The sequence below is a fragment of the Anthonomus grandis genome, chromosome 18, assembly GCF_022605725.1.
Source record: "Anthonomus grandis grandis chromosome 18, icAntGran1.3, whole genome shotgun sequence".
NCBI classification, from domain to species: domain Eukaryota; kingdom Metazoa; phylum Arthropoda; class Insecta; order Coleoptera; family Curculionidae; genus Anthonomus; species Anthonomus grandis.
Genome location: NC_065563.1, coordinates 6,918,357 through 6,945,304, shown reverse-complemented (window position 1 = coordinate 6,945,304; position 26,948 = coordinate 6,918,357). Strand labels below are relative to the sequence as shown.

Sequence of the window (26,948 nt, the reverse complement as noted above, 5' to 3'; positions counted from 1 at the left end):
AGTCGGGGTTGTCATTATTGGTAACATTTTCCTCCAAAGGCAGGGTAATAATAGTAAGGTCTATTGCTTCAAGTATTGCATACAAATCATCTAAACTATGGGAAGTATATGGAGTTTTAAATTTTGATGTTAAACCACAAACTGGCTCGCTATATAAAAAAGTTTCATATAATATTTATATCCTAATAACATTTAAATTAAAAACAATTGCCCAATTATGCATGGACCAGGTGTGTATTCAATTTTAAAAATTGTTAGCTTTTTGCTGTCTTGAGACTCACTGTGAGCAGTATCTTTCGGTAGTTTAAAAGCAGAACATTTTTCAATAAACTCTTCAAAACTGTCAAAATTATTTTGTTTCTCATGCTCGCCAAAGTCAATTTTGCTTAATTCAAGGGCTTTTGCTAAATTCAACTCGTCAATATTTTTAAACCTTTCATCTTTACTTGGCAGTATTTTTATAGTTTTTGACAAATAACTAGGGCAATTTAAAAAAATAGATGGTGTACAGTCTTCTTTTAGCCGTGGTTTTAGTAATTATTTTGTACAAATTTTACCTGTGTTGGAATCTTGAACTTAAGTACTCTTTATTATACTACCTTCAGGAAAATGAGCTTCACATACTTTGGTGTTGTTTGTGGGCTCAAGTCATCTCTGTGTATGGCTTTGACTCATTTTCGCCTTAGATTTATATCCTTAAGAAAACCGAAGACATGCACTTTAGGTCCGTTTTTATAGTTTCCGTTACAACCCGGAACACAGCACTTTTGAGGCATATTTAAACTCTGGTATTAACTACAAGCCGAGGGAGAGATAGGAGAAAAACATTAAATTAAACACGAACTAAAGTATTAAAATCTGATATAAACAAATAAAACCGCGGCGTCGCCCGGCCGGTGCGCCGGAGAACCGGTTTCTCCGAGGATTTTTCTAGTCCGAAAATACGATTTTGCGATTTCAAAGTACGCGAAGAGTTTACATAAATATAACATACACGTTTCGCGGAAATAAACAGTTTCGAATTTAGAAAAAAACACAAAAATTAGCTAATGTTTACTGCGGATCTCGTCAGAAACACCGGCAACCACAGAACATAAATATAAACAACCTAACCTCTCGTTTCATCAGGTGGCACAACTAGTAGATGCGCCGTTGTCAGATTTATATAGAAAGAACTCCTATTGGCAAGTAGCAAGGTATTAGATAAATGATAAAATTTGAAAAAATGGAAGTTTAAATTATAAAAAGAGAAATAAGGATGCACTCTTTTTTTAACTAAATTGTAAAGTAAGAGCAGTTAAAGGTATAGATTTGATTATTTTAAGATAGTAATAGGTCATCCTAACGTTCACGGCAATCTGCAAAGTCTGGCAGCGTTGCAGGCAGCCTTCCGTGGACGAACAACGGCAGCGTCAACAGCTGAATTCACCCGAAAATCAACCCGAAGTGCATGGCCCAAATGCGTGACGTCACGAGCAAAATTTTTTTCAAGCGCTTTGTCCTTTTGTAGAGGTGTTATTGCTTATGTTCCCCTCGCGGTGATAGAAAAACGGAACAAACCAAACACTGCACACATACTCCCAGAGTCGACAACCCATTTGACAGATAGCGACTGTCATTGAATTTATGCAAAAAAAAAGTAGCAAAAAATTTAAATAAATCAGTTTACCGCTACTTGTGAGTACTATACAGTGTTTATAAAGAAACTATTTACAAAATACACCTTCCGCCACATTATTAATTTTTTCCAGATAAAATTAAGCTATTAAAAAAGAAAACCGGTGAAAATACGCCAAATTTGACAAAAGCCGCTAAACTGCGGAATCGTATTATTTTTAATTCGGGCCAAAATCTAAAAATTACTAAATAATAGTACATTATGGGTGTCTTCGGTATGTTTGTTGCACGAAAATAACAGATTTAGTTACAAGAAAGGTAAAAACCGTTTTTGTGAATTTTATTTTACGCATAATACCTAACATTTCACGTGACTAAAAAAATGTAGAGTGAATTCGCCACTTTAGAGAAGGCACTCATGAATCAGCCACACTGGGGACAAGGCTGAAGCTGCAGAGTAACAAAACGCGGTAGACGACAGAACTGGCAACACCACACCTAACCTCACCTTAGTAGTTGTCACCTATTTGTTGACAAAACTAATCGAATACAGGGTTATTCTAATGACAGTTGAATAGAAGTCCATATTTTGTAGGAGATTGCGTATATAAAGATTACAAATAGGGGAAGTATATTTGTAAGTACTTCTACTGTAAGCCAGTCTAGCTTACCAAGTCCGTAAATACAGAAGCTTGAACATATCGAAAAACAGGACACGCCAGAAGATTTGGTTTAACAATGAATGTCTTAGAAACAACCTGACACCAAACTATATAAATATTAGAACCAACTCTATATCAAGAAGCTCCAGTAAAGCACTAAATATTGCCAAAAAAACCTGGATACGTCGAGAAATTCGCAACCATTACTCTAATTTAAACTCCATAGACCAGAAACTTAAGTTTTTATATCCTTTAATTTCTAAGCAGCTACACAACATTAAGTTTGATATTTTGTTGGTTTATATAATTGAACATGTACGTAGAAAGGGTAAGGAACATTTTATAATTTTGAACAAAAAACTACATAATTTAAAGCATAAACAAAATAACAACTTTTCGAATTCCTATAAGAACAGTACCGAACCCCATAAATTTCATCCTCGTATTCTCAACTTGTCCAATAGTGCTCTTTCTAACCAGGAAATACATCTTTTAAATATGGGCCTAAAGTTCAACTTACCACATTTTGATTCAAATTATGTTTCTGAACAACTTATAATTGAAGCTGAAAGAATTCTAAAAACCAATGAACTTTACAAACCAGAGTGTATATGAGAGGGCAAATATCCTTTAAAATCAACAAATATTTGAAAGATAACAACATTGATCATCTTTATAATAAGAAAAATAACATAGTTTTAAAACAATTAAAAAATAAGATGGCCAAAGATAGTTTAGTTTTAACAAAAGCCGACAAGGGAAACTGTAATGTTATAATGAACAAACCAGATTATTTATCTAAGGTTACTCAATTCCTAAATTCCAATAATTTTTGCAACCTAACTAACAACCTCATGAACAAGTTTATAGCCCTATTAAAGTTTACTCTTAAATAAAGCCAGTTGACTCCATTCCCATTTTTCCATCTCCGAAAGAAAACTCATTCCCATGAATCCCTCCACTCCTCTCCTTTACTGCCTACCGAAAATACATAAAGCTAACTACCCTGTTCGTCCAGTAGTTGCCTACATGAATTCTCCTGCTTCCAGACTTTCTTCTTGGTTATCTTCTATTTTACCTTCTACGTTAAACTTCAACAATCCTTTCTCTATAAAAAATTCTTTTGAATTAACTGAACATTTATTTCCTATCCAGATACCACCCCAATCCTGGCTTATTTCTTTTGATGTTACTAACTTGTTTCCGAGAATACCTCCGAGTGATTGCATTTCAATACTCAGAGAACTACTTTATACTAACACTAATTTACCCAGTCATTTCATTTTGGATTTGTGTTCTCTAGTCAATTGTGTGCTCCTTCAAAACTTTTTTCAATTTGACAATAATTTTTTCGAACAAAAAACTGGATTAGCAATGGGCTCTAATTTGTCACCTTTTTTAGCCGAACTGTTTATGTATAAACTAGAACAACAAATTTCGGAACACCATTTATTTAAAAAACATATCAAAACGTGGGTTCGCTACGTAGACGACATTTTTGCTATTTTCAATGGAACCAAAGACGACCTAGAAAACTTGATTGTTGATTTCATTAATTCTGTTCATCCCAACATACAGTTTACCTACGAGTTAGAGAAAGAATCAAGTTTGCCATTTTTAGACCTTTTAATCACTAATCGCAATAACCATTTTGAATTTCAAATATATGTAAACCTACAGCCACAGATACAGTAATACCGTTTACCTCTAATCATCCCTTTAGCTAAAAAGTTGCCGCTTTTAATTGTTTTTTTCATAGATTGTTAAATATTCCACTAAACGATATTAATTTCAAAAAAGAATATAATATAATTTTACAAATCGCTCGAAATAATGGATATCCTATAAATGCTATTAAGAAGCTATACAACAAACATTTTTTCAAAAAACTTAATAAATCATTACTCAGTAAACCCAACACCCTCGGATCTTATCGGTCTATTACTTACTTTGGCAACGTCTCTTCTAGTGTCGCACAGTGTTTTAAATCCAATGACCAATTTTTCACTAAACCTAATATTTGTTTCAAAACCAAAAACAACTTGGCAAAACATTTAGTAAACACTAAAGATAAAATACCGATAACACACCGATCTGGAGTTTACAAGTTAACTTGTTCCCACCCATTATGTGATATCTGTTATGTCGGCCAAAGCGGAAGGAAAATTGAAGTCAGAGTCAACGAACATTTAAGACTTATCACGCGAAATAAAAATACTTTTATTAACAATACCAATTCTCCTTTTGCGAACCACATATTAGACTCTGGGCATAATTTTGATCCGGTACCTAACACTGAGGTTCTGCATGTTTGTGATAAAGGGTTATAATTGGACTTGTTGAAAGCATTTGAAATAAATAGGGCCATAAACTCCCTAGACTGCACATGCATTAATGAGCAAACTAAGTTTGACAGTTTACGCTTTTTGATTCAATTAGCCCCAGAAAATAACTTTTACCTTTATTGTTTTTAACTCTTTCATCTTATCTTATAATATTTGTATTAGTCAAAATTTAAAATCTTTTCTTTAACGCAACGCTAATATACAATAGTTCCTTATAGTATCTTCTTTTAATATGTAGAAATCTGCATCGTCCTAAGTATAAATTTTATATTTTAAATCGTAGATGTCCTTATTGTACTATGTTTTTAATTTTAATTCTTTTATTTATTGTTGTTTTTTTTCCCGATAACGGGTAATTTTTATTTTATTTGGTGAACGTATATGTTTTTTGTAATGTTCTGGTAAGTTCTAAATCTATATTGTTATAGCGAATAAGCTCTTTTTAAAATTGTCCTGAATTACCTCTATTTTATTTTAGTATGACGTTATTCTATTCATGTCCCATAGTGAGTGATTTAGTGCGTGATATCACCCTCTTCGTGATAAAACTTGGGTTTCCGCCACTCTTAGTGAAAAATATATATATCCAAATCCACCCATTTTGCGAAAAACCCGACCATTTCTCGTTAGTTTTAACAAAAGCCGCTAAACTGCAGAATTACCGGATTCGATTTTATTGGATCCCTTCGCAAAATTGAACCTTTAAGCCAAAATCACCCTCTTAAAGATGTTAAACCGGTTGAATACGGAAAGGCTTAAAAACCGTTTTTCTTAAGTATCTTCCAAACGTCCACATGTGATGCTAATCGAAGTTCTTTTGTAATTCGGCTCGTACTAACACGTGAGTTCTCTTCAGCCATATCCAACCATCCATCCATTTTCTTCATTTTCTACATTTAGTCCCGCCTTTCTTCAGAATTAATTCTTACACTTGGAAACATTCCTGTTTCCTGAGCATTTGCAAAAACTATCTTGAAAACTTTTCGATTAGGAATTCTTCGATTTAATCGTCTATGGTTTCTGTAATGCGCTACCATTACAGAAACCATACACGAATATCATGTCAGCATACTCCCTATGAGTGAATGTGTGAGACATAACGTAATGGAAACTTTGCTCTTTTCAAATTAAAACGCTCAGAATCAATGAAACTGACAACCATGCTTGTCAAAACTACCAGTTTGTTAAAATAGGTATTAACAAACAATGATGAAATATCTTCAACGTGAGTTAGAAATACGGAGAACGTAATTATTCCAAAAATTTATAAGAAAAACTTTAGAGCCAATTATTTCAGAAACGGTTAAGAATCGGAGGTAATTGTGCAGTTTAGCGGCTTTTGTCTAAACTAACGAAAAATGATGGGACTTTAGCTGGAAGGCTTAAGCTGCAGAGTGACAAAACGCAGTTAACGACAGAACTGGCAACACCACACCTAACCTCACCTTAGGTTGTCGCCTATTTGTTGACAAAACTAATCGAATACAGGGTTATTCTAATGATTAATTGCGTCCCATAGTGACTGATTTAGTGCGTGATAACACCCTTGTCGTGATAAACTTTGGCTTTCCGCCACTCTTAGTGAAAGATATACCAGGTGGTGCGTCGCCGAGCGGAACATAGGAAATCCCATGTAAATTTTAAGGGGGTCAATTATTGGATTCCCTGTACATTTTACATTTCGTGCAAAGTTTCAAAAAATTTTAATAAGCGAATCTTGAATTATTCAATTAAATGTAATTGCAAAATTAAGGGCGGTTTTTCGCGTCGGCAGGAGCGTACTATGTTGTACGCCGCGCAACTTTGTTTTCCTAGGCAACGTATTAGCTTTAGTCAAGCTTTAGTTTATTAGAAACTTTTAATTAAAACGGTTCGTTTAGGAAAGAATAAAAACGGGTATTAGCTTTGTTATTGCCGGAAAAACACTTGGCCGATGATGAAGAAGACATCATTTTGAAAATTAACAGTAATAGGAGAAAAAGTATTGGCAATGTGTTTTTAAACAGACAAAAGGAAGGTGCTTACAATATATTAATCAACAAGCATTTGCTTGACGAAGCAGAAAAGTTTAAAAGGCATTTTAGACTTACCCGTGAGCAATTTAATATAATTTTAAACGACATAAAAGATGATCTGTATATTTCTCCCTGTAATCAAGTCATGGCACCAATAAGTCCTGCTGAAAAGTTGGCTGTTACTTTGAGGTAAGAAAAATAAAATAAAATATTTTATAATTTATTTAATCCATTTTATTCATTAAAATTAAACATAGTTAAAATTTTACAGTTTTACGTCAGAGGTAGCCAAAATTTCAGAACGTACGGCTGATGAACGGTGGGTGGATGGAGGCTGATTGAGAAGTTGATAATTTGAAGAAGTGAAGGTTGATGTGTTCTGGGAGGAAGGGGTGAGATGTTGTGATTGGAAATTAGGAGAAGTCGCGTTTGATGTGTGATGAGAGGAGTGGTTGGAAAGCTCTGATTGATAATTTGGAGAAGTCAATGTGTAGTGGGAGGAATGGTTGGAAAGTTCTGATTGGCAATCTGGAGAAGTCAAATTTAATGTGCGGTGGGGCGAAGGAACGGAAAGCGGTGATTGATAATTTGGGAAGCAAGTCAAGTTTGATGTATGGTGGAAGGAATAGATGGGAAGCTGTGATTGATAATTTCGGAATGTATTTGAGCTTGACGTGTGGTTGGTGGACACATGCACTTGTTCATGAAGTTGTTCCATATCAGATACAATTTCCAAAACTTTTAATTTTGTTTTTCTCACAATTTTTGGTGAAAACTTCTTCACTGTCTTGGCGATCGTTTTAAAAAACAAGTCGATCTCATCTTCTTCCTCGCATTTCGTTAGCTGACTAATGGTATCATTCAACTGTGTGTTTTCAATTTTCTTTTCCTTCAAGTAGTTAGATAGTGCTGAATTTTCTACTCTTGTTTTGCGTTTTGAGCGGATGATTGCCACAGGTTCAGTAGGCATAACAGAAGGTATTTCAAGTTTGTCCTTTGATGAAGGCGGGTGATTTTCGATGTCTTGTAGCAGTTCGTTATTGTTTTCTAAAATTTCGGAAGTATCAGCAGAAATGTTAGAAAACGTTTTTCTTTCGTCCTCAATTGTGTCTAAAAACGACAATCTGTTCCAGTAGCTTGCCCTCTTTTTATTTGCAGCAAATCCTGTTGTGCCTATGTCTTCTTTCTTTTGCCTTTTATAATGATCCCTGATACTTTTCCAATGTGTCTGGCATTCATCTCCTGAAACAAAGAAAAATAAACCAATTTAGTATTTCCCTTCTTAGTAGTGGCCTTAAATCTAAAAATTAAAAAAAATCTGTCGACAAGATTAGTTAAATGTATTAAGTAAATAAAAAATGGTATATTATACGGGGTGTTCTATTACAAAAATATATAACCAATCATTTGTTATAATTTTGTGTATATTAAAAAGAGAGATATTTTATTGATATGTACATTTGAAATAGCCCTACAATTTTTATATCCATTCTTACACTTTTTCCTAGTCTTGTACAGGGTTATTTTTATATTTTACCACCCCCCTTAGCGAACATATGATGAAACCATACTGCAAAAACCAAGCATTAGGTGACTCGAAGAAGCGAAGGTTTAATTATCATTTGAGCAGAGCGAGAAGAGTCTCAGAAAATGCATTTGGTATATTGTGTACTACTTTTAGAGTCTTTTTTACTCCTATAAACATAAGGCCGGAAACTGTAGATTTGATTATAACCGTCTGCTGCTGTTTACATAACATGCCGAGAAAAGAATATTCATCTGCCCCGTCAATAGTGCAGAAGAACACATAGATACGATCTTACGCTTCCTACAGAAAATATGATACCTTTAGCAGGTAGAGGCGGATTTGCAAAATCTGCAGGTTTTCAAGTTAAAAGTTTCAATTCTAATTAATGATGGTTTACTATTTTGGTGTCGAAGTTGTCCTCAAAAACCCCACTACACGGGTTAACTTCGACACTTAAAAAACCCACAAAAAAAGTAGATGGGGGTGGTAGGGGAAAAAATTTTTTTGGCTATAAAGAGCCAAAGGTTCAGTTGTTATGATAGCACATAGGCCAAGTTTTTAAGATGAATGGTTTTTTTCACACAGCACGAATTATAGCTAAAACCTGTCGAAGTAACCCCGTTTTACACATACAGGGCTACATTAGGTATAATAGAGTGGTGATCAGCGTAATAAAAGAAAACGTACAACAATTATTAGTATAAATAAAACCTAACCTAGGACAACACAAATGGTATAATAAAACTTATAACTAAAATCATAAAAAGAATATAATTTACAACACAAAAAAATAGAAATACTCTAAGCTATCCCTATTTAAAAGATGTTCTCCCAATAGCCTCCTAAACTGGTTTACATTATCACAGGTCTTAATTATCACAGGCAATTTATTAAATTCTATTGAGCCTCTAAATAAAATCGAATTAAGTAACTGAACAGTGTTACACTTATCCACTATGGCGAAATCTTGACGATGTCTAGTATTGTATGTGTGTACATCTTCAAACGATTTTAACTTATCACAGATATAACTGGGTAACAAACGATGTTTCAATTTAAATATAAACAAATAGACATTAAACTTTATACGTTCAGTCACAGACATCATATTTAGGACACTTAACATACATTTAATCGATCACATTTTAAAATCGGTCTCATAGCTCTATTCTGTATTACTTCCAACTGGTGTATTTTATATTGTGGCAGATTAAACAACAACGTGGAGTAATACTGCAAATGCGGAAGTGCAATGCTATTAAACAAAAGCAACTTTGTGCTCATGGAGAGGTTTCTTCCCACTCTGGTGATAAGTCCAACTTTTTTGGAGAATTTTCCCATGACGTAGTCTGCATGTGCACAAAAGTTTAAATTGGCATCTAGAATAGTGCCCAAATACTTAATTTCACTCTCATAAAGAATGCTATCCTCATTTACAGTAATGCTCACACTATCCATGTCTATTTGATTATGCAAAACTTCGATTTAGCTGTATTTAAACACAATTTGTTAGTGCAAAGCCAGACAAATAAACTATTCAATTCATTTTTTAGGTCGATTTGCATTTGCTGTAAGTTTTTGCCTATAATATACACCATTGTAGCATCTGCAAATAATACCACCCTACACTTTTCAAAAACTTTTACCATATCATTAATGGACAGTAGAAATAATAATGGTCCTAAAACAGTTCCTTGAGGCACACCATAATTAACAGAAACACACTGAGATATACTATTTTTAAACATTACACGTTGGACTCTGTTGAAGACATGCGACTTAAAGCAACTCAAAGCATTATTCCTAATTCCTAATTGCTGCAGTTTGGTAATTAAAATTTTTCTATCTATCGTTTCGAAGGCTCTCTTAAAATCTAAAAATACCGCTAAAATAAGATTATCACAGTCGATAGCTGTGAGAAAATCATCACAAATATTAACGACAACGGATTCACAAGAATGATGCTCACGAAATCTTGACTGTCCAGGAACAATTATTTTGCCTTTATTACAAAACTCAACAAGTTGTTCCTTAACACAAATTCTGGAAACTTTAATTTTTTTGGTGATTATTAATAAATTTGAAAAATTTTGATTATTTTTAAGGCCTCAGTACACTTAAACCAAAATTTCTAAAAATTTTTTAAACTAATTTTTTGGACGGTTTTTATAAAATATTGACAATTTTTAAGACATTTTAACAACAATTTTGAAAAATCCAGAAACCTTAAATTTTTGGACAGTTTTTGAGAATTTTGGAAAATGTTGATAATATTCACGGATTTTTTTTTACCTTAATAAAAATTCGATAACTTTTAAGAAATTTGGCCAATTTTGGTATTTTTAAAGCATTATTTTTTCTTCATCCAAAATTCTGAATCCTCAAATATTTTTTAAACGATCTTTGAGAATTTCGGAAAATGTTGACAAATTTATTAATTAGTACATTTAACCACAACTATGGAAACTTTATTTTATTGGACAATTTAAAAGAAAAATATTAGAAAATAGTGCCAATTTTGAAGACTTTTTTAATGGAAGAATTAAAAAAAATCAGGAAACCTTAAATTTTTGGACTGTAAGTTTTTTACTCTATATATATGCATAAATTTAAAGAGCTGTTTGCTAATAAGTCACATAATAAAATTTTGTTCTTATTTTATATTTATTTATTATTATATTTAACCCATCGACTCTATATACTAATAAATTATATTGACTGTAGATTTTTAAAACAACCCCGACATTGCCAAGATCTCTTTTTACGCCCCTCGCCCCCCCCTTTTACTAGTTTCCCTCCTCCCGCACCCTCTGATCTGGCAAACTTTGAAAACTCTTCATATAGTTAGGGTTCAGCATGAATAATGCATGGATGCAATTTTCATCCGACAAACTTTAGCAATATTTTATCAATTTCAACTTTATTTACGTACAAACTGAAATTTATACCTTAGTCATAATTCTCAAAAGGGCCACGCCGGCGAATAAAATATTTAGTAAGAAACGTTCTTTTGTGATAACTTTTTTAATTTATCACCGTATCGTGATTTATCGGTGATAATAATTAACTTAAGGAAACCGATATGTATGTTTAAGCGAGATAAAGAAACGTAGAACAAATTAGTTTTGTATTCTATAGGGAAATATGCCGAGAAATGTAAACAAGATTTCGGATTTTATGCGCTGCATAAATTGACTTTTAATACTCCACGGCCGGATAGGGAAGAAACTTCATTTCTCCAGAGTTCATATGTAACAATATTTGTTGAGAATATTCTTTCTTATAATGATTTTCCACAAGAGGCATCTCTTCCGCTTAAATAAACCAAAAATTTCCATTTGATTAAATCCCTGATTACAATAAAAATAATTGCTACTACTGCAGCAAACAAACGCATTTCCATTTCTGAGAAATAATCCTCTTAAGAGAGACAATGCGCAGCAACAAGAAGAAGAAACCGGAGATGATGTTATCGGGAGCCCTCATAGAAAGCTAAGAAACCGAGAAAGTATACAAAGGCCTTAATTCCGACTGGCACAATTCGTAATTTTCAAGAATTATTTAAATGATAACAATGCGTTCGGTTTACAGGCGAGTAAACTGCTCGTTCGTTGCTTTTCGCCATCATTTAATTACAAACTAAAACTTCAATCATTTTCAAGTTAATTAGAATCGATTTACGGACTATTTTAATATGAAATGGTAAACTCACAATACGAAGATAGTTATAGTTATAAAGTTCTTAAACAGTAGCATATATTTTTATAGCCGTCAAAAAATATAATAAATTATTAGAAAAAATCGTTGTTTCAAAATTTTCAAAGGTCACAAAGGTTCACAGGATCATTCACTATATTTTACCACCCCCCTTAACTTAATATATTAATAATAATATGCCTTAATAATATTATGTGGGTCACGGAAAAAAGATCGAAAAAGAAAAGGTCGAATACAAAATGTCGAAATACAAAAGAGCGAAAGTACAATAAAAGGTCGAATCACAAAAGAGCGAAAAATGAAAATGTTTAAAGGAATGAATAAATGAGTTAATTACATTTTAATTTTTTATATTATTAATAATTGAAGGCATACTTACTTTTTCTTCCTAATTGCTCCGCTATATCTTGCCAAACCTTGTCTTTTTTGTAGTCAGCAATGTCAGCATCTTTCATATTCCATATATATTCAAAGAAACTGACATGCTCAATTAACATTTCATCTTCTTCAGCAGAAAACGGCGTTTTTTTCTTTGGTAACATAATTATAATAGGTATAATATTAATACTACGGCAGATTAAGAGGATTATTCACCCATAAATTTCTGTTTCCTGGATAACTTTTTTATTTTAGAATATTTTTTAATGCGGTTTTCACTAATGAAATGTACATATTTTTGTCAAGAGTTGATAGGTGCCACTTTTTTAAATTTCTGAAATTTTGATTTTTTATTTAAAAACCAAAAAGATAAATAAAAAAACCTTTCCATACGTCTCTAGATACATCGATTTTAGAAACATTATATTAAAAAACCATTTCAAAAAAATTAATAATAAACCTTTGAGAATGGAAATACAAAATTCGGGCATTTTTCTTATAATTTCTTGAACCGCCGATAAGTTTAGTATCATATGGCAACAACGCACGCCCGGGCTCTAGCATGTATCAAATCAAGAAACGCGCGACGCTTGTTCGGCCTGATCTGTGCATACTGTGCAAGCGACGGTATCGGCTACTGGTCAACAGCAATTCAATATTATTGTAAAATTGAAATGTTGATTGGGATTTCACTTAGAAGTATTTTATTGCAAAGGTGTTCCAATTTTCTGCACGTTGTTCTTTATACTATTAAGTTTTTTACGTTTATTTTTCAAAAATGGGAAAAAGAAAAGAAGGAAAGTCAATAGTTTTATTATTCTAAACGAAAAAGTAGGAAGCCAAAAAAGGATCAGTTTAGACCTAGAATTGCTGCAAATATGAAATAAGAATGCCATAAATGATTCATTTTGGAAAGAAAAAATGATAGAAAAATTAAAGATTTTTTATTTTAAATGTCTACTGCCTGTAGAATCATAGATCCTAGGCATAGTAGAGGCATGGAAATTCGAAACTCATATTATAGACCCATATACTAGAACTTGAGCTGTAAATTACAATTTTTGTATTACAATTCTTTGGTTTTTCTATTTTCATTAGAATATACCACTTCGTTATATTATAATTTTCATTTTTGTATACTTACTTACATAACTGTTTAATATTGTCTTATATTTTATACAGCTTGTTCTAAAACATGTACCTACGTCATTATAAGTACACACAACATCCATAAACACAAAAAAATAAAGTAAATGTAACGAGTTCAAAACTGAGACACAATTTTTTTTAAAATTAATTGAACTTTGGGGTTTATTTTATGTCCCTTTGATGAAGCTCACGCGTATGTCATAATTTATTTTTTGTATTCTGATTGCTAAGAACAGTTTAAGAAGGCATATTTAAAGGTGATTAACAGTAAAAGAAATTAATATTTATTTATTTTTTATTTCTCTTTGACGAGAGCTGTATACGGTATACGTGATTTTTAAGTTGATAATTTTTTTTTAACTGTGTATAGAACTCGGTAAAATAAACATTTTTTTCAAATAACTTTATTCAAAAAACCGAAAAATAAAAAAATTGCATTGCCAAAATGTTATAAAATGAGTCCAATACGGTCCTCTCTAATTTAAATAAGTTGTTCAAAGTTGTCACCATTAACTTCAACACAAAGATTTGCTCGACGTAACCACTGTTTCGTAACGGCACGCAATAGAGAAATCGGTTTTTTGTCTAACTGTTGCCGCAGCCTGCTCTATATGTGCTATTAGTTCTTCTTGTGTGTCGATAGGCGTCTTGAAAACTAAACTTTTCATATACCCCCACAAAAAAAAGTCACATGGATTTAGGTCTGGCGACCTTGGTGGCCATACAACTGGTCCATTTCGGCCAATCCACCGATTTGGCTAACTTATATCCAAAAATTCGCTCACTTCTCGTCTAAAATGGGCGGGTGCTCCATCCTGCAGGAGCCACATAGCTTGCCTGATATTCAGTTGCACGTCTTATAACAGAACAGGCAGATTATTTTGCAAAAAGTCCAAATAAACATCGCCCGTCAAACGGTCTGGTAAGATAAATGGTCCAACAAGTATCCCATTCACAATTCCTGCCCACACATTAGCAGAAAGGCAATGTTAAAAAATTGGTTATGCGAATTGCATGGGGATTATCAACAGACCAAACACGCGTATTTCGAAAATTGTTAATTCCGTTTCGGGTGAATATTGCCTCGTCCATGGCTAAAAAAAAATTCGAAAGTTCGAAAAATTTTGATCATTTTCATGTTGTTGTAGGAACCATTCACAAAACTGAACTCTGCGGGGGATGTCTTCAGGCAGTAGCGCTTGGACACGTTGAACGTGAAAGGGATTAAATTGATTCTCGCGCAATGTTGTTCATACTTTTGTTTGACTTAATCTGACCTGCCCTGCAACAACTCGAGTACTTGTGGTTGGATCTTCTTTGATGAGATTTAAAATTTGTTCTTCCCTATGAACATTTTCAGGTCTCCTTCCTCTTCCTGCATGCTCTCCACGATGTTCCCGTAAATCGCCAGTATCTCTAGCCCGTTGAATAAGATTTATGAAACTTCTGGGTGTAGGATGATTCCGCAAAGGAGAACGGTCTGCGTATAATACCGAAGCAGCAGCAAAATTTGAAGACACTATTCATAAAAGCATTTTTTATGAATAAATTAAATATCTGAATTTGAATAGTGAATAAACTGTATTAGGTACCAGAGGAACATGAGGATTTTTTGATTGAACTTATACAAAAATGTTATTTTCTTTACTAAGACAAACGTCTTGAAATACCAAAATACGCGTGCGACTTATTTGTTAGTAAACGCAAAAAACTCCAACCGCATGCAAACTAAAAAATGCACGAATCGGTTCCTCCCGATGAATCTCTGGTAACATTGACCCGTCTGCTGCGAGACGAACAGTGTTCTGCTTTGCTTTAACGATGCGCTGTTGCCAAATGCTCACCTTCCCGATAAAGCGCGTTAAATCCATTTCAGGCAAAGTCACGTGCTGATGATTGCTCTTAAACACTGGCACGCCGCGAACGACGCAATTGACTCTTCTGAAACTGTCGGTCTTATCACGCCCGGCATACAACGCTGGCGTGGACTGTATCGCGCTCTCTAGAAGAACGGTAAAAGGGTGTCGCCCACTAGAGCGGAGCGCGCCGGAGCGTATGGCAGCGCGCCGGAAAGTACTTTTTATAATACATTGTTCTAAATGGGAGTTAGTGTTGTAAAAATCCGGATTAATACAATATCCGGACAGTATTGATTCGGATGAATTGAAAATTCGGTTTTTTCATCCGGATTAATTCGTCCGCTCGATGTCTCGCCCGTTCGGCAAATTATGCCATGTTTCGGGCTCGATGCTCGACCGTCCGATAAACGTTTTTTATATCTGTTTTTCGAATATATTTCGAAAACATATACATTTCGTTTTTACATACTAAACTAAAATAGCTAATTATGTATGTAATAAATCAAGTGTATTTTAAACGATGCAAAATATCAATACAAAAATGCTTTGTTTCCGATTGTCGGGTTATTTGTCCGGACGATTTAAATCGGATTCTCTTAGCCGGTGGAAGGTGGAACTTCGTGAGCCTCGTGCAAGCTCATACAATTATTTCATTGTCGGTCGACGGGCGGCGTGTATCCGGACGATTTAGATATCCGGATTGATTCGGAATAATTTGATATTCGGATTGAACGGACGATTAATCCGGACTCTTCGCATCACTAATGGGAGTCCGCTCACTTGTCGGAAGAGCACCGATCGGCAGCGCAACAAAGCGACCGGAATTCTATGTTGGGTATATTTTTCCGCTGCCGTACGCTGCCGATTGCGGTGCTACGCCGCGCGCTGGTTAATGTGCGATACGTAGCGACGTAATGAAAAGTTTTTTTTATGAAAAAATAAATCGAGAATGGGTTGGCAAATGATATCAGATCAAGGCTATCCTACATATTGATTAAGATCGATCTTAGTTTCGGATCTTATACTATAACTAAATACACATTTTATTGTCAGTATGTTCTTAATCCATTATTCCTCTCTTTATCATTGCATTTTACCAAGGAACTGTACCCTCGGGGGAAGAAAAATAATTTGCAAATACATCCCTAACAGACATGGCCTCCATCGTTGCATTTCCTCCCACTCGTCGTAAATTTTGAAGATTATCATTGTTAAGGTTATTGTCAACTGATTCCAATGAAATTAAAGAAGGCCTTAAAAAATTATGTAAACAACAGGTTGCTAAAATAACTTTGTCTACATGTTCGGGGCTCATTTTTAATCTCCTTTGATAAATCCCAAATACTTGTGTCAAAATTCCAAAAACATTTTCAGATAACCTTCTGGCTCGGCTCAAGCGATAATTAAAAGTTTTTTTTGATATATTGTCTTTAATTTGTGAACCAGGAAACGGTCGCAATGAATGCTTGTTTAGAGGAAATGCTTCATCGCCTACAATTACGTGAGGCACAATGATATCGGTTCCTGGAAGACTTTTATCAGGAGGTATGTTAAAAGAGTTCTGCAACAGTGCTTTTCCCATATTAGGAGAAGCAAATATTCCTCCATCACTGTTCTTTCCATAGGCACCTACATCTACACATATAAAACGATAATTGGCATCTACTAATGCCAGTAGAACGACACTAAACGTCTTTTATGTAGGTAAAATATAGCGAGCCACTATTGGCAGGTGCTTCAATAATAACATGTTTGCCGTCGATGAAACCGATGCAATTGGGGAAATTCCATAGTTCGTAAAAGTCTTTTTCAACCGTTTTCCATGTTTCCTTTGTTGGGTTTGGCCTGACAATATTGCGTACTTTAGTCCAAATTATGTCACAAGTTGAATATACAATTTCTCTAACAGTGCTTTCTCCTAAGCAATACGAAAATGCAATTGATCTACATGAATCTCCTGTAGCCAAGAATCTGAAAAGAAAATTTTTATATTTCAGCTTCAAAATGTAAAGATAAATGGAAAAAACTAAGAGACAATTTTCGCAAAGCCATTAAAGCTCGTAAAACAAAGAGTGGGGATGCTGAAAAAGAAATTAGGCCGTGGAAGCTTGAACAACAGATGGCTTTCCTTCTTCCACACATCACTAATAGATCTCAAACATACAAATAACAGAGGAAGAAACTGGAAATTCAAGTAAAGAGGATCCTTACTCCAGTTCACCACCGCCCACTCCATCGACTACTTCGACCTCATCAGCCCCTAAGAAAAAAATACAGAAATGTCGAAAACTAACAAAAAAATCGAGAGTTTTCAAAGCTGTCAAAGAAGCTGAATTAGCAGCTTTATCTGAAAGACAACATGTACAATCAAATAGAGCTGAATATCCACCATATCCACTCTCATCTTTATCACGAACATCTCGTCAGCATTCAAATAACTTTCAAGATTCTGTGCTATTGGCAATACCTCAAACATCACCAGACATAAACCATCAATACTATTCCTACACTCAACCAACAGACACAGGCCCCACAATTTTCCGAGTATCTTACCAATTTACATAATTTAGATGATTCACACTATTTGCCTGAACAGTTATAAAAATAATTAGGAAAACTTTTAATTTTATTTTTTTATTATAATTTAGAAAATGTATTTTTTCAGTTTTTTTGCATATTAGAGGTTAACTTTTTTTTGTATGAGAATCAACAAGTTATTTTAGAAGGTTGCCTTTAACTTGCCTTAATTATCTGTTAAATTAAAGTTTTACTTTTTTTTTCTATTAAACCACTTAAATTACCTATTTTTTAATGTAATTAACCTTAAGCATACAGCTAACCTTTCTTCTGGACCTATAGCTTGACGAAATGACGTATTTTGTCTTTCTATTTCTGGTTTTAGGTAACCTAATAGTTTCATTGAATTGTCCATGCGTCATTCGGAAATACTGATGAAATTTAATTTCGTCTTCTATTAGATCAGGAAATAAAGTATAGAAATCATCCTCAGTCTTACGTTTTTTACATATATTATGTATCCAACATTTTCTTACCTTAACACCGCCCTTACTCGGCGACACCCTTAACACCGTATTCCTACTAAGCAGTCGAAACGTGTTGCGCTGGGCGTATTACGTCGTAGGCGGCGCACTAAACACACTGGCTAGGAAAACCGCCCTTTAGCAAATTTTCGGTCTAGGTAAAACTAAACGGGCACCAGTAAAATGAATATTATCACTGACTTGAGGAAAAGTGTCAATAAATCAGTGACAGTCGATATTTGAAAACAAGTATGAATTATTCAATCGACGAAAAAATTGCCATAATGCCTGAACCGAAAATTTTGGTAAAGTCCAGTGCAATGATATATTAGAATGGTCACCCGTCAAAACACTAGCATTCCACCTGCCAAACAATGTCATCCATCTTCTATTTACATTGTTTGACAAGTAAAATGCTGGTGTTTTGACGAGTGACCATTCTAATATATCGTTGCACTGAACTTTAATTTTGCAATTACATTTAATTGAATAATTCAAGATTCGCTTATTAAAATTTTTTGAAACTTTGCACGAGGGTTTGCCAGATTGGTCTCTTCAAAAAGTTATGTTACATTTTTTCTGTAAAATGTACCGGAAAGCCAATAATTGACCTACTTAAAATTTACATGGCATTTCTTATGTTCTGCTCGGCCATGATATACCACCCGGTATATCCAAATCTACTCATTTTGCAAAAAACCCGACCATTTTTCGTCAGTTTTGGCAAAAGCCGCTAAACTGCAGAATTACCGAATAGGATTAAAACATATGGGTTAATTTATTTTATTTCGACCTTCTGAATATGTTCCCAAAATATTTCCCTTTCCTCCCGAGACACCCTGTATTTTGGTAATTTATTAATTCATCCTCTCTAGTTACTAAGTCCTCAAATGTTTCTTTATCACTACTTGAAGTTGATCTATCATCATATTTAGCAACGCTTTTTGGTACATTTTTTAAAACACGTTCTTCAGCTATTCTCTTAGTAACTGCTTGAACTGTTCCAGATAATGCATTTGCTCAAGCAAAGTTTACTAAATAAAATACAAGTTGCTTCACTCGCCGAAAAACCTTTTATATTTCGATCTCAAAGGCAGGCCGCCGAGCCAATAACACCTCTACAAAGAGGTGTCTTGTCCTCTACTCTCTAAAGGACAAAGCGCTCCAAAAAATTTTGCTCGTCACGTCACGCGTTTGGGCCATGCACTTCGGGTTGATTTTCGGGTGAATTCAGCTGTTGACGCTGCCGTTGTTCGTCCACGAAAGGCTGCCTGCAACGCTGCCAAACTTTGCAGATTGCCGTGAACGTTAGGATGATCTATTACTATCTTAAAATAATTAAATCTATATCTTTAACTGCTCTTACTTTACAATAATTTAGTTAAAAAAAGACTGCATCCTTATTTCTCTTTTTATAATTTAAACTTCCATTTTTTCAAATTTTATCATTTATCTAATACCTTACTACTTGCCAATAGGAGTTCTTTCTATATAAATCTGACAACGGCGCATCTCCTAGTTGTGCCACCTGATGAAACGAGAGGTTAGGTTGTTTATATTTATGTTCTGTGGTTGCCGGTATTTCTGACGAGATCCGCAGTAAACATTAGCTAATTTTTGTGTTTTTTCCTAAAATCGGAACTGTTTATTTCCGCGAAACGTGTATGTTATATTTATGTAAACTCTTCGCGTGCTTTTAAATCTCAAAATCGTATTTTCGGACTAGAAAAATGCTCGGAGAAACCGGTTCTCCGGCGCACCAGCCGGGCGACGCCGCGGTTTTATTTGTTTATATCAGATTTTAATACTTTAGTTCGTGTTTAATTTAATGTTTTTCTCCTATCTCTCCCTCGACTTGTAGTTAATACCAGGGTTTAAATATGCCTCAAAAGTGCTGTGTTCCGGGTTGTAACGGAAACTATAAAAACGGACCTAAAGTGCATGTCTTCGGTTTTCTTAAGGATATAAATCTAAGGCGAAAATGGGTAAAAGCCATACACAGAGATGACTTTGAGCCCACAAACAACACCAAAGTATGTGAAGCTCATTTTCCTGAAGGTAGTATAATAAAGAATACTCGAGTTCAAGATTCCAACACAGATAAAATTTGTACAATATAATTACTAAAACCACGGCTAAAAGAAGACTGTACACCATCTATTTTTTTAAATTGCCCTAGTTAATTGTCAAAAACTATAAAAATATGGCCAAGTAAAGATGAAAGGTTTAAAAATATTGACGAGTTGCATTTAGCAAAAGCCCTTGAATTAAGCAAAATTGACTTTGGTGAGCATAAGAAACAAAATAATTTTGACAGTTTTGAAGAGTTTATTGAAAAATTTTCTGCTTTTAAACTACCGAGAGATTGGTTTACTGCTCACAGTGAGTCTCAAGACAGCAAAAAGCTAACAATTTTTAAAATTGAATACACACCTGGTCCATGCATTAATTGGTCAATTGTTTTTAATTTTAATTTAAATGTTATTAAGATATGAATATTATATGAAACTTTTTTATATAGCGAGCCAGTTTCTGTTTTAACATCAAAATTTAAAACTCCATATACTTCCCATAGTTTAGATCATTTGTATGCAATACTTGAAGCAATAGACCTTACTATTATTACCTTGCCTTTGGAGGAAAATGTTACCAATAATGACAACCTCGACTGTGACTTAAATCCAAATACTGCTACCGAGACTGCTACCAATACTATTCTCAATCATGTCAAACCATCAAATGACATAAATAAAATGAAACGTGTGTTCGATTTTGTGTCAAACATACTAAAAAGTTTTAAAAACCTAAAATAGTTTTAAAAACTATTTTAAAACATAGTGCATGCTTTAGATTTTATTTGTGAACAATTAGCTTTGCTTATAACTGCAAAGGAAAGGTACAGATATTCAAGTAGTACAATAATTTTGACTTCTATAATCTATACTATTAGTCTTCATGCATACAAGTATTTAAGAGGTTATGGATACCTAATTTTACCACATCCTCAAACTATAATGGGTATTTGTAACAAACACATGACCGATCCCCACATAGATGAAAAAAAAATGTTTTTAACTTATGCCCCAAATGTGTTTAGTTTACTAAAGGATCATGAGAGATTTGCGACACTACTTTTTGATGAAATTCATATTGACCCTTACATGGACTATAAAGGCAGTAATATCACTGGAACATCAGTCAATAATAAGTCTCTAGCTTCCTCGGCATTTACTTTCATGATTACAAGTGTGTGTTCCAGCTTTTTAGGAAGTAGTTCACATAGCTCCCATCTCCAAAATTACATCAGACATACTTCATAATTTTATTAAGAGACTTTTCATTTAAGACAATTATTGAAAATTTAGAGGAGATTGGGTACATAGTTTTTTGTGTTACAATAATGCCATTAACGGGAAAGCCATGAGTCATTTTTCAACTGCAGACCATTGTTTATTCTCATCCCATAGATAATCAGAGACCATTATTTTACCTATTTGACACAGTTCACTTACTTAAATGTGTATTTAATAATTGGCTTAACTCTAAACCAGACCAAAAATTTTATTTTCCTGATTTTGACACTTTGAAAAAAAAATGTGCTTCTTTTTCTGCAATTAAAGAATTACATGAACTGGAGTATGATAAACTTTTTAAGCTTTTAAAGTCAATATATGTATTTATGTGTATATAATAACATTTTTTACTACTTGATGGTATAAAAAAAGTATTATAAATACCTAAATACATATGTTGAATTTTGGCGCAGATGTAGGGGAGTTGGGAGTCTGCATTTAATATTACACCATAATATTTAATCTGACATTCAACCAGAACTAAAACATACCTTTGAATGTTTCCTGAACTCTATTCTATTCCTAGCATTTTTTAAAATAAGCCAAATATTGAGATATTAGCATATGAAATCCCTTGGTTTTTAAAAATCGGTGGCCCACATCGATGACGTCACGCGCCAAGCACTAAGGCCTTGTCTTTGAGTGGGTGTTGACTAAACACGCTGGCTAGGAAACCGCCCTTTAGCAAATTTTCGGTCTAGGTAAAACTAAACGGGCACCAGTAAAATGAATATTGTCACTGACGTGAGGAAAAGTGTCAATAAATCAGTGACAGTTTGACAATTGTTTGCTGGTGGCTGGTGTCTGGTTTTACCTGAACCGAAAATTTTGGTAAAGTCTAGTGCAATGATATATTAGAATGGTCACCCGTCAAAACACTAGCATTCCACCTGCCAAACAATGTCATCCACCTTCTATTTACATTGTTTGACAAGTAAAATGCTGGTGTTTTGACGAGTGACCATTCTAATATATCGTTGCACTGAACTTTAATTTTGCAATTACATTGAATTGAATAATTCAAGATTCGCTTATTAAAATTTTTTGAAACTTTGCACGAGGGTTTGCCAGATTGGTCTCTTCAAAAAGTTATGTTACATTTTTTCTGTAAAATGTACCGGAAAGCCAATAATTGACCTACTTAAAATTTACATGGCATTTCTTATGTTCTGCTCGGCCATGATATACCACCCGGTATATCCAAATCTACTCATTTTGCAAAAATCCGACCATTTTTCGTCAGTTTTGGCAAAGCCGCTAAACTGCAGAATTACCGAATAGGATTAAAACATATGGGTTAATTTATTTTATTTCGACCTTCTGAATATGTTCCCAAAATATTTCCCTTTCCTCCCGAGACACCCTGTATTTTGGTAATTTATTAATTCATCCTCTCTAGTTACTAAGTCCTCAAATGTTTCTTCATCACTACTTGAAGCTGATCTATCATCATATTTAGCAACGCTTTTTGGTGCATTTTTTAAAACACGTTCTTCAGCTATTCTCTTAGTAACTGCTTGAACTGTTCCAGATAATGCATTTGCTCAAGCAAAGTTTACTAAATAAAATACAAGTTGCTTCACTCGGCGAAAAACTTGTAGAGGGGAATTCTGGTAAAAAGTACCTATTATTTTACGAGTTTCGTCTAATTCGAACTGTAGGGGAAGATGGAGCACGAAGTTCACGTAATTCAAGAACTAAATGGTTAATTTTTTTTTGTTAATAATTAGATATCTTATTAAAGGTTGTTTTGGTACGACTGGTTTCATTAGGATTTATTTTTAAATCAAAGTCAAAAGATTGTGTGAAAAAAATGCATATAATACTGTTACTAAAGTTAACAACTAAAGATAGACATAACTACTAAGTAATGACATGTTTGAATTGTAGAGAAAGTGTTGTTAGTACCCCTTGGCAACAATGGATATTTTCAATAAATTTTTGTTTGAACAGCCATCTTTGCTCTAGCCGCGAACATCGCAAGGCAACACCGCGAACCGCTTATGCTTCCGGATCGATTTAATAGCCGTATTTAACGGGACTCGGCAATGATTTTAAGTTTTTTTACTAACAGAAATGCCCGTTTTGTTGAAGGCATTATGCTATTCATTGGAAAATAGATTTGATATGATTTTTTAACTTTATTTTCGTAATATCAAGATTATATCCCAATTTATACAACAAAAAAAATATTTACCTCTGGATGTTTACTTATTATTGATCAAATATTTTTTTTGGCTTTTTTGGAATAATAATTCTACATACAGTGTGTCCCACTTAAGGGTTAGGCACCCCTCTAAAATTTTTGTTTCTTGACCAATTTTCAAAAACTTTCTTTTGTTGGATAGATGGTCAAAAATGGCACTTATAAGCCAAGTTCGACATTTAGAGGAAGGTCATGGCCTACTGTATTCAAGTTTGAAGTGCGAAAAATCGAGAAGTAGTATTAGCGATATTTATTTTTGAAAAATGGTACTGGATTATTGTTCAGAACCACTTAAAACATAAGTATACCAAATTTGGTTATGATAGTATACAGGGTATTGAAATAAATTGGAGTCAAATTTTTAAAAGGCGCAATAACATTCTTAATCAAATACGAATATTTTTTAAAATTTTTGGCTAATAGGCATGCGTCTTGAGAACACAAAGGTTGGAAATATCCTTCAATAAACAACAATCGATCATATTATCATACTATTTTAGGCTCAATTTGTTTGTTTTTTATGAGTTTGTTTGTTAAATTCCAAAGACCCCCAGGAACAATGCAGGCAGACCGCAACAAGCACGAAACCCAGTGACAGAGGAGCAAATTTTGAATGCCATCGACGACGATCCTGGCCTAAGCACCCGACAAATAGCTCGGAATTTGGATGTTTCTCATGCAACTGTCTGGCGGGTTTTGCACGAAAATAGCTTGTATCCATACCATATTCAAAGAGTTCAAGCTTCGCTACCTCAAGATTTCCCAAGGCGCTTACATTTTGCAAGGTTACTTCAAAGATGCGCGAGAGATAATAATTTTTTATCAAGTATTCTATTCACAGACGAAGCTCATTTTTCGCGGGAAGGGGTGGTGAATTTTCACAATGTGCATGTTTGGGCAGCAGAGAATTCGCACGAAATTAGGCAATCTCACCACTAGGAGCACTTTAGCCTTAATGTATGGGCAGGTTTAGTGGGAGATAAGTTAATTGGTCATTTCTTTTTTTCCTAGAATTTTAGTTGGCGACACTTATTTAGACTTTCTACAGCACCATTTAAATGGTTTACCAGACAATGTACCTTTAAATGTGCGAGCGAACATGTGGTTTATGCATGACGGTGCCCCCCCTCATTTCCGTATAACAGTGCGTGACTATTTGAACTTTGTGTTTCCTGAGAGATGGATTGGTAGAGCAGGCCCAATACCATGGCCTCCACGCTCCCCGGACTGCAATCCTCTGGATTTTTCTTTTCTGGGGATATGTAAAAAGCCTCGTCTATAATCCTCGTCAAGTGCCTTCGCTCGAGGTCCTAAGGCAAAGAATTATTGATGCCTTTGAAACAATAAGAAATACTCCCGGAATTTTAGAGCGAGTAAGACAATCTATGAGAAGACGAATGGAGGCTTGTATTGCAGCGAAGGGTGCGCATTTCGAGCACTTTTTATTTAAAAAAATATTTCTTTCTCAGAAGTTTATTGTTTATTTAAAAAATAATTAATTATTATGTTAATAAATGTTAAATAATTTTTTAACCAATTTTTGTATTTTTATAAACCGTCATTCTTTAATGTAAATAATTCTTCATCAATTTATTGAAAAAACCTGAATAACAAAGTTTCAACAATAGCAAAACCAGTCTACCTATTTATTATTAAATGTCGTGCCGCCTAAAAAATGTCCTAAAACAAATAGTCACAGCCTACTACTTAATATTATCTGTTTAAATTTTAATTATTACGTTATTGGTAGCCTTTTATTAATCGGTGATTTTCTCAAAAATCGTATTATCAAAAAAATGCAAGAGACATAAAATTTAGATTTTTGTATGGCCCATATTCTGGTGTAGCTTAATTTTTAAAAAAATTTATGCGAACATAAAATTTTGGCCGTCAAAAGTGTGCACCTCCTCAGTTTACCCCTTAAAATTAGTTTTACGCCTTTTCTAAGATAAAAAGTAAATAGACCGCCTAAAATAACGGGGGTATTCCAAATTTCGTTAAATTTGATGCAAAACTGTAGACACAGTTTTAAAAAATCGATTTTTTTACACGTCTTGCGATGGCTGTAGGTTGAAGGGCGTGCATTTTAGGACCCATGTTTATAGGAAAAAAAGTCTTATTTTGACCTCAGGAATACGCCCTTAAAATATATGTAGTGAATTTTAAAACACCCTGTCAAATAAATAAAAATAATGTGAAAAAATTAATTTTTATATTCCAAAAAAATTACAGTGTGTTTGGTACATAAAGAGGTAATTTTTTACCAAATTTAGTAATTTTTTTTTTGTAAAAGATAAAGATAAAAAACCAAGAACTTGATTATTTGATTTTTTCAGATAAATTTTGAGGTTATGTGAAAAAACTGTAAATATAAAAGTTGTAGATCTTTTTATTTCCTACAACTTTGCCATTTAAATTTTTTCCATAGGACTTAAATTTCTCCGGAAATCGAGATCAACCTATTTTTACCCTTAAAACTCGCCTCTTTCGACTTCCCGACCTCGAATCGAGCGTAATTTATTTTTCCTTTCATTTTTATTATATTCTCTACCTTTTCCAATAGGTTTCATTCTACCAAAAATTATCGACCCTATCACTGGACTTCACATAAAACAGGTACTCTAATGAATTCTCTAATTAAATACGTTAATATTTTGGTCATTAGGTTGTGCATGTATTTTACTATTATAATGAAAATGTTTATTTATATCTTCCTAAAAAATAAATACAGACGTTCCTATACTCTAAACTAAACTTATATTTAAAAATCGACTGGCTTTTGCATACTATTATTATAATAAAAATTTAAAAATTTCTCTGCATGCCTAGTTGATATAAAAATAAATTAAAGGCTTTTTTCTTTGTTTTTTTTTCTGAATTGCATTATTTTGTAAACAATAAGTTGTAGATAATATTCATGATTGAAAGTTAGGTACTAATATTGTTTAATGATATTTCTACGCTAATGATTACTAAATATATATGCATATAATAACAATAAAGCCAAAAAATTGAAAATGTTAAATAATTAAATGCAAATGATTTATTTTTTAACGTATTTATAGGTACTATAATTTT

At 33.6% G+C, this 26,948-nt stretch overlaps 2 protein-coding genes and 1 long non-coding RNA gene across 3 annotated transcripts in view; 2 read left to right on the top strand and 1 right to left on the bottom strand.

Moving 5' to 3' along the window:
* LOC126746995 (protein phosphatase PTC7 homolog) overlaps window positions 1-26,948 on the top strand; it is a 109,745-nt gene that overhangs the window by 72,036 nt on the left and 10,761 nt on the right. The gene's annotated exons all lie outside the window — the stretch shown is intronic.
* LOC126746993 (uncharacterized) lies at window positions 6,797-12,484 on the bottom strand. Its single transcript, XM_050455461.1, has 2 exons — window positions 12,264-12,484; window positions 6,797-7,881 (listed from the first exon to the last, which is right to left on the bottom strand). The coding sequence occupies exons 1-2, from the start codon at window positions 12,424-12,426 to the stop codon at window positions 6,905-6,907; spliced, it is 1,140 nt and encodes a 379-aa protein (XP_050311418.1). The 5' UTR covers window positions 12,427-12,484; the 3' UTR covers window positions 6,797-6,904.
* On the top strand, window positions 23,315-25,403 carry LOC126746997 (uncharacterized). Its single transcript, XR_007664062.1, has 2 exons — window positions 23,315-24,655; window positions 24,712-25,403. It is a non-coding gene; the product is annotated as an uncharacterized LOC126746997 (long non-coding RNA).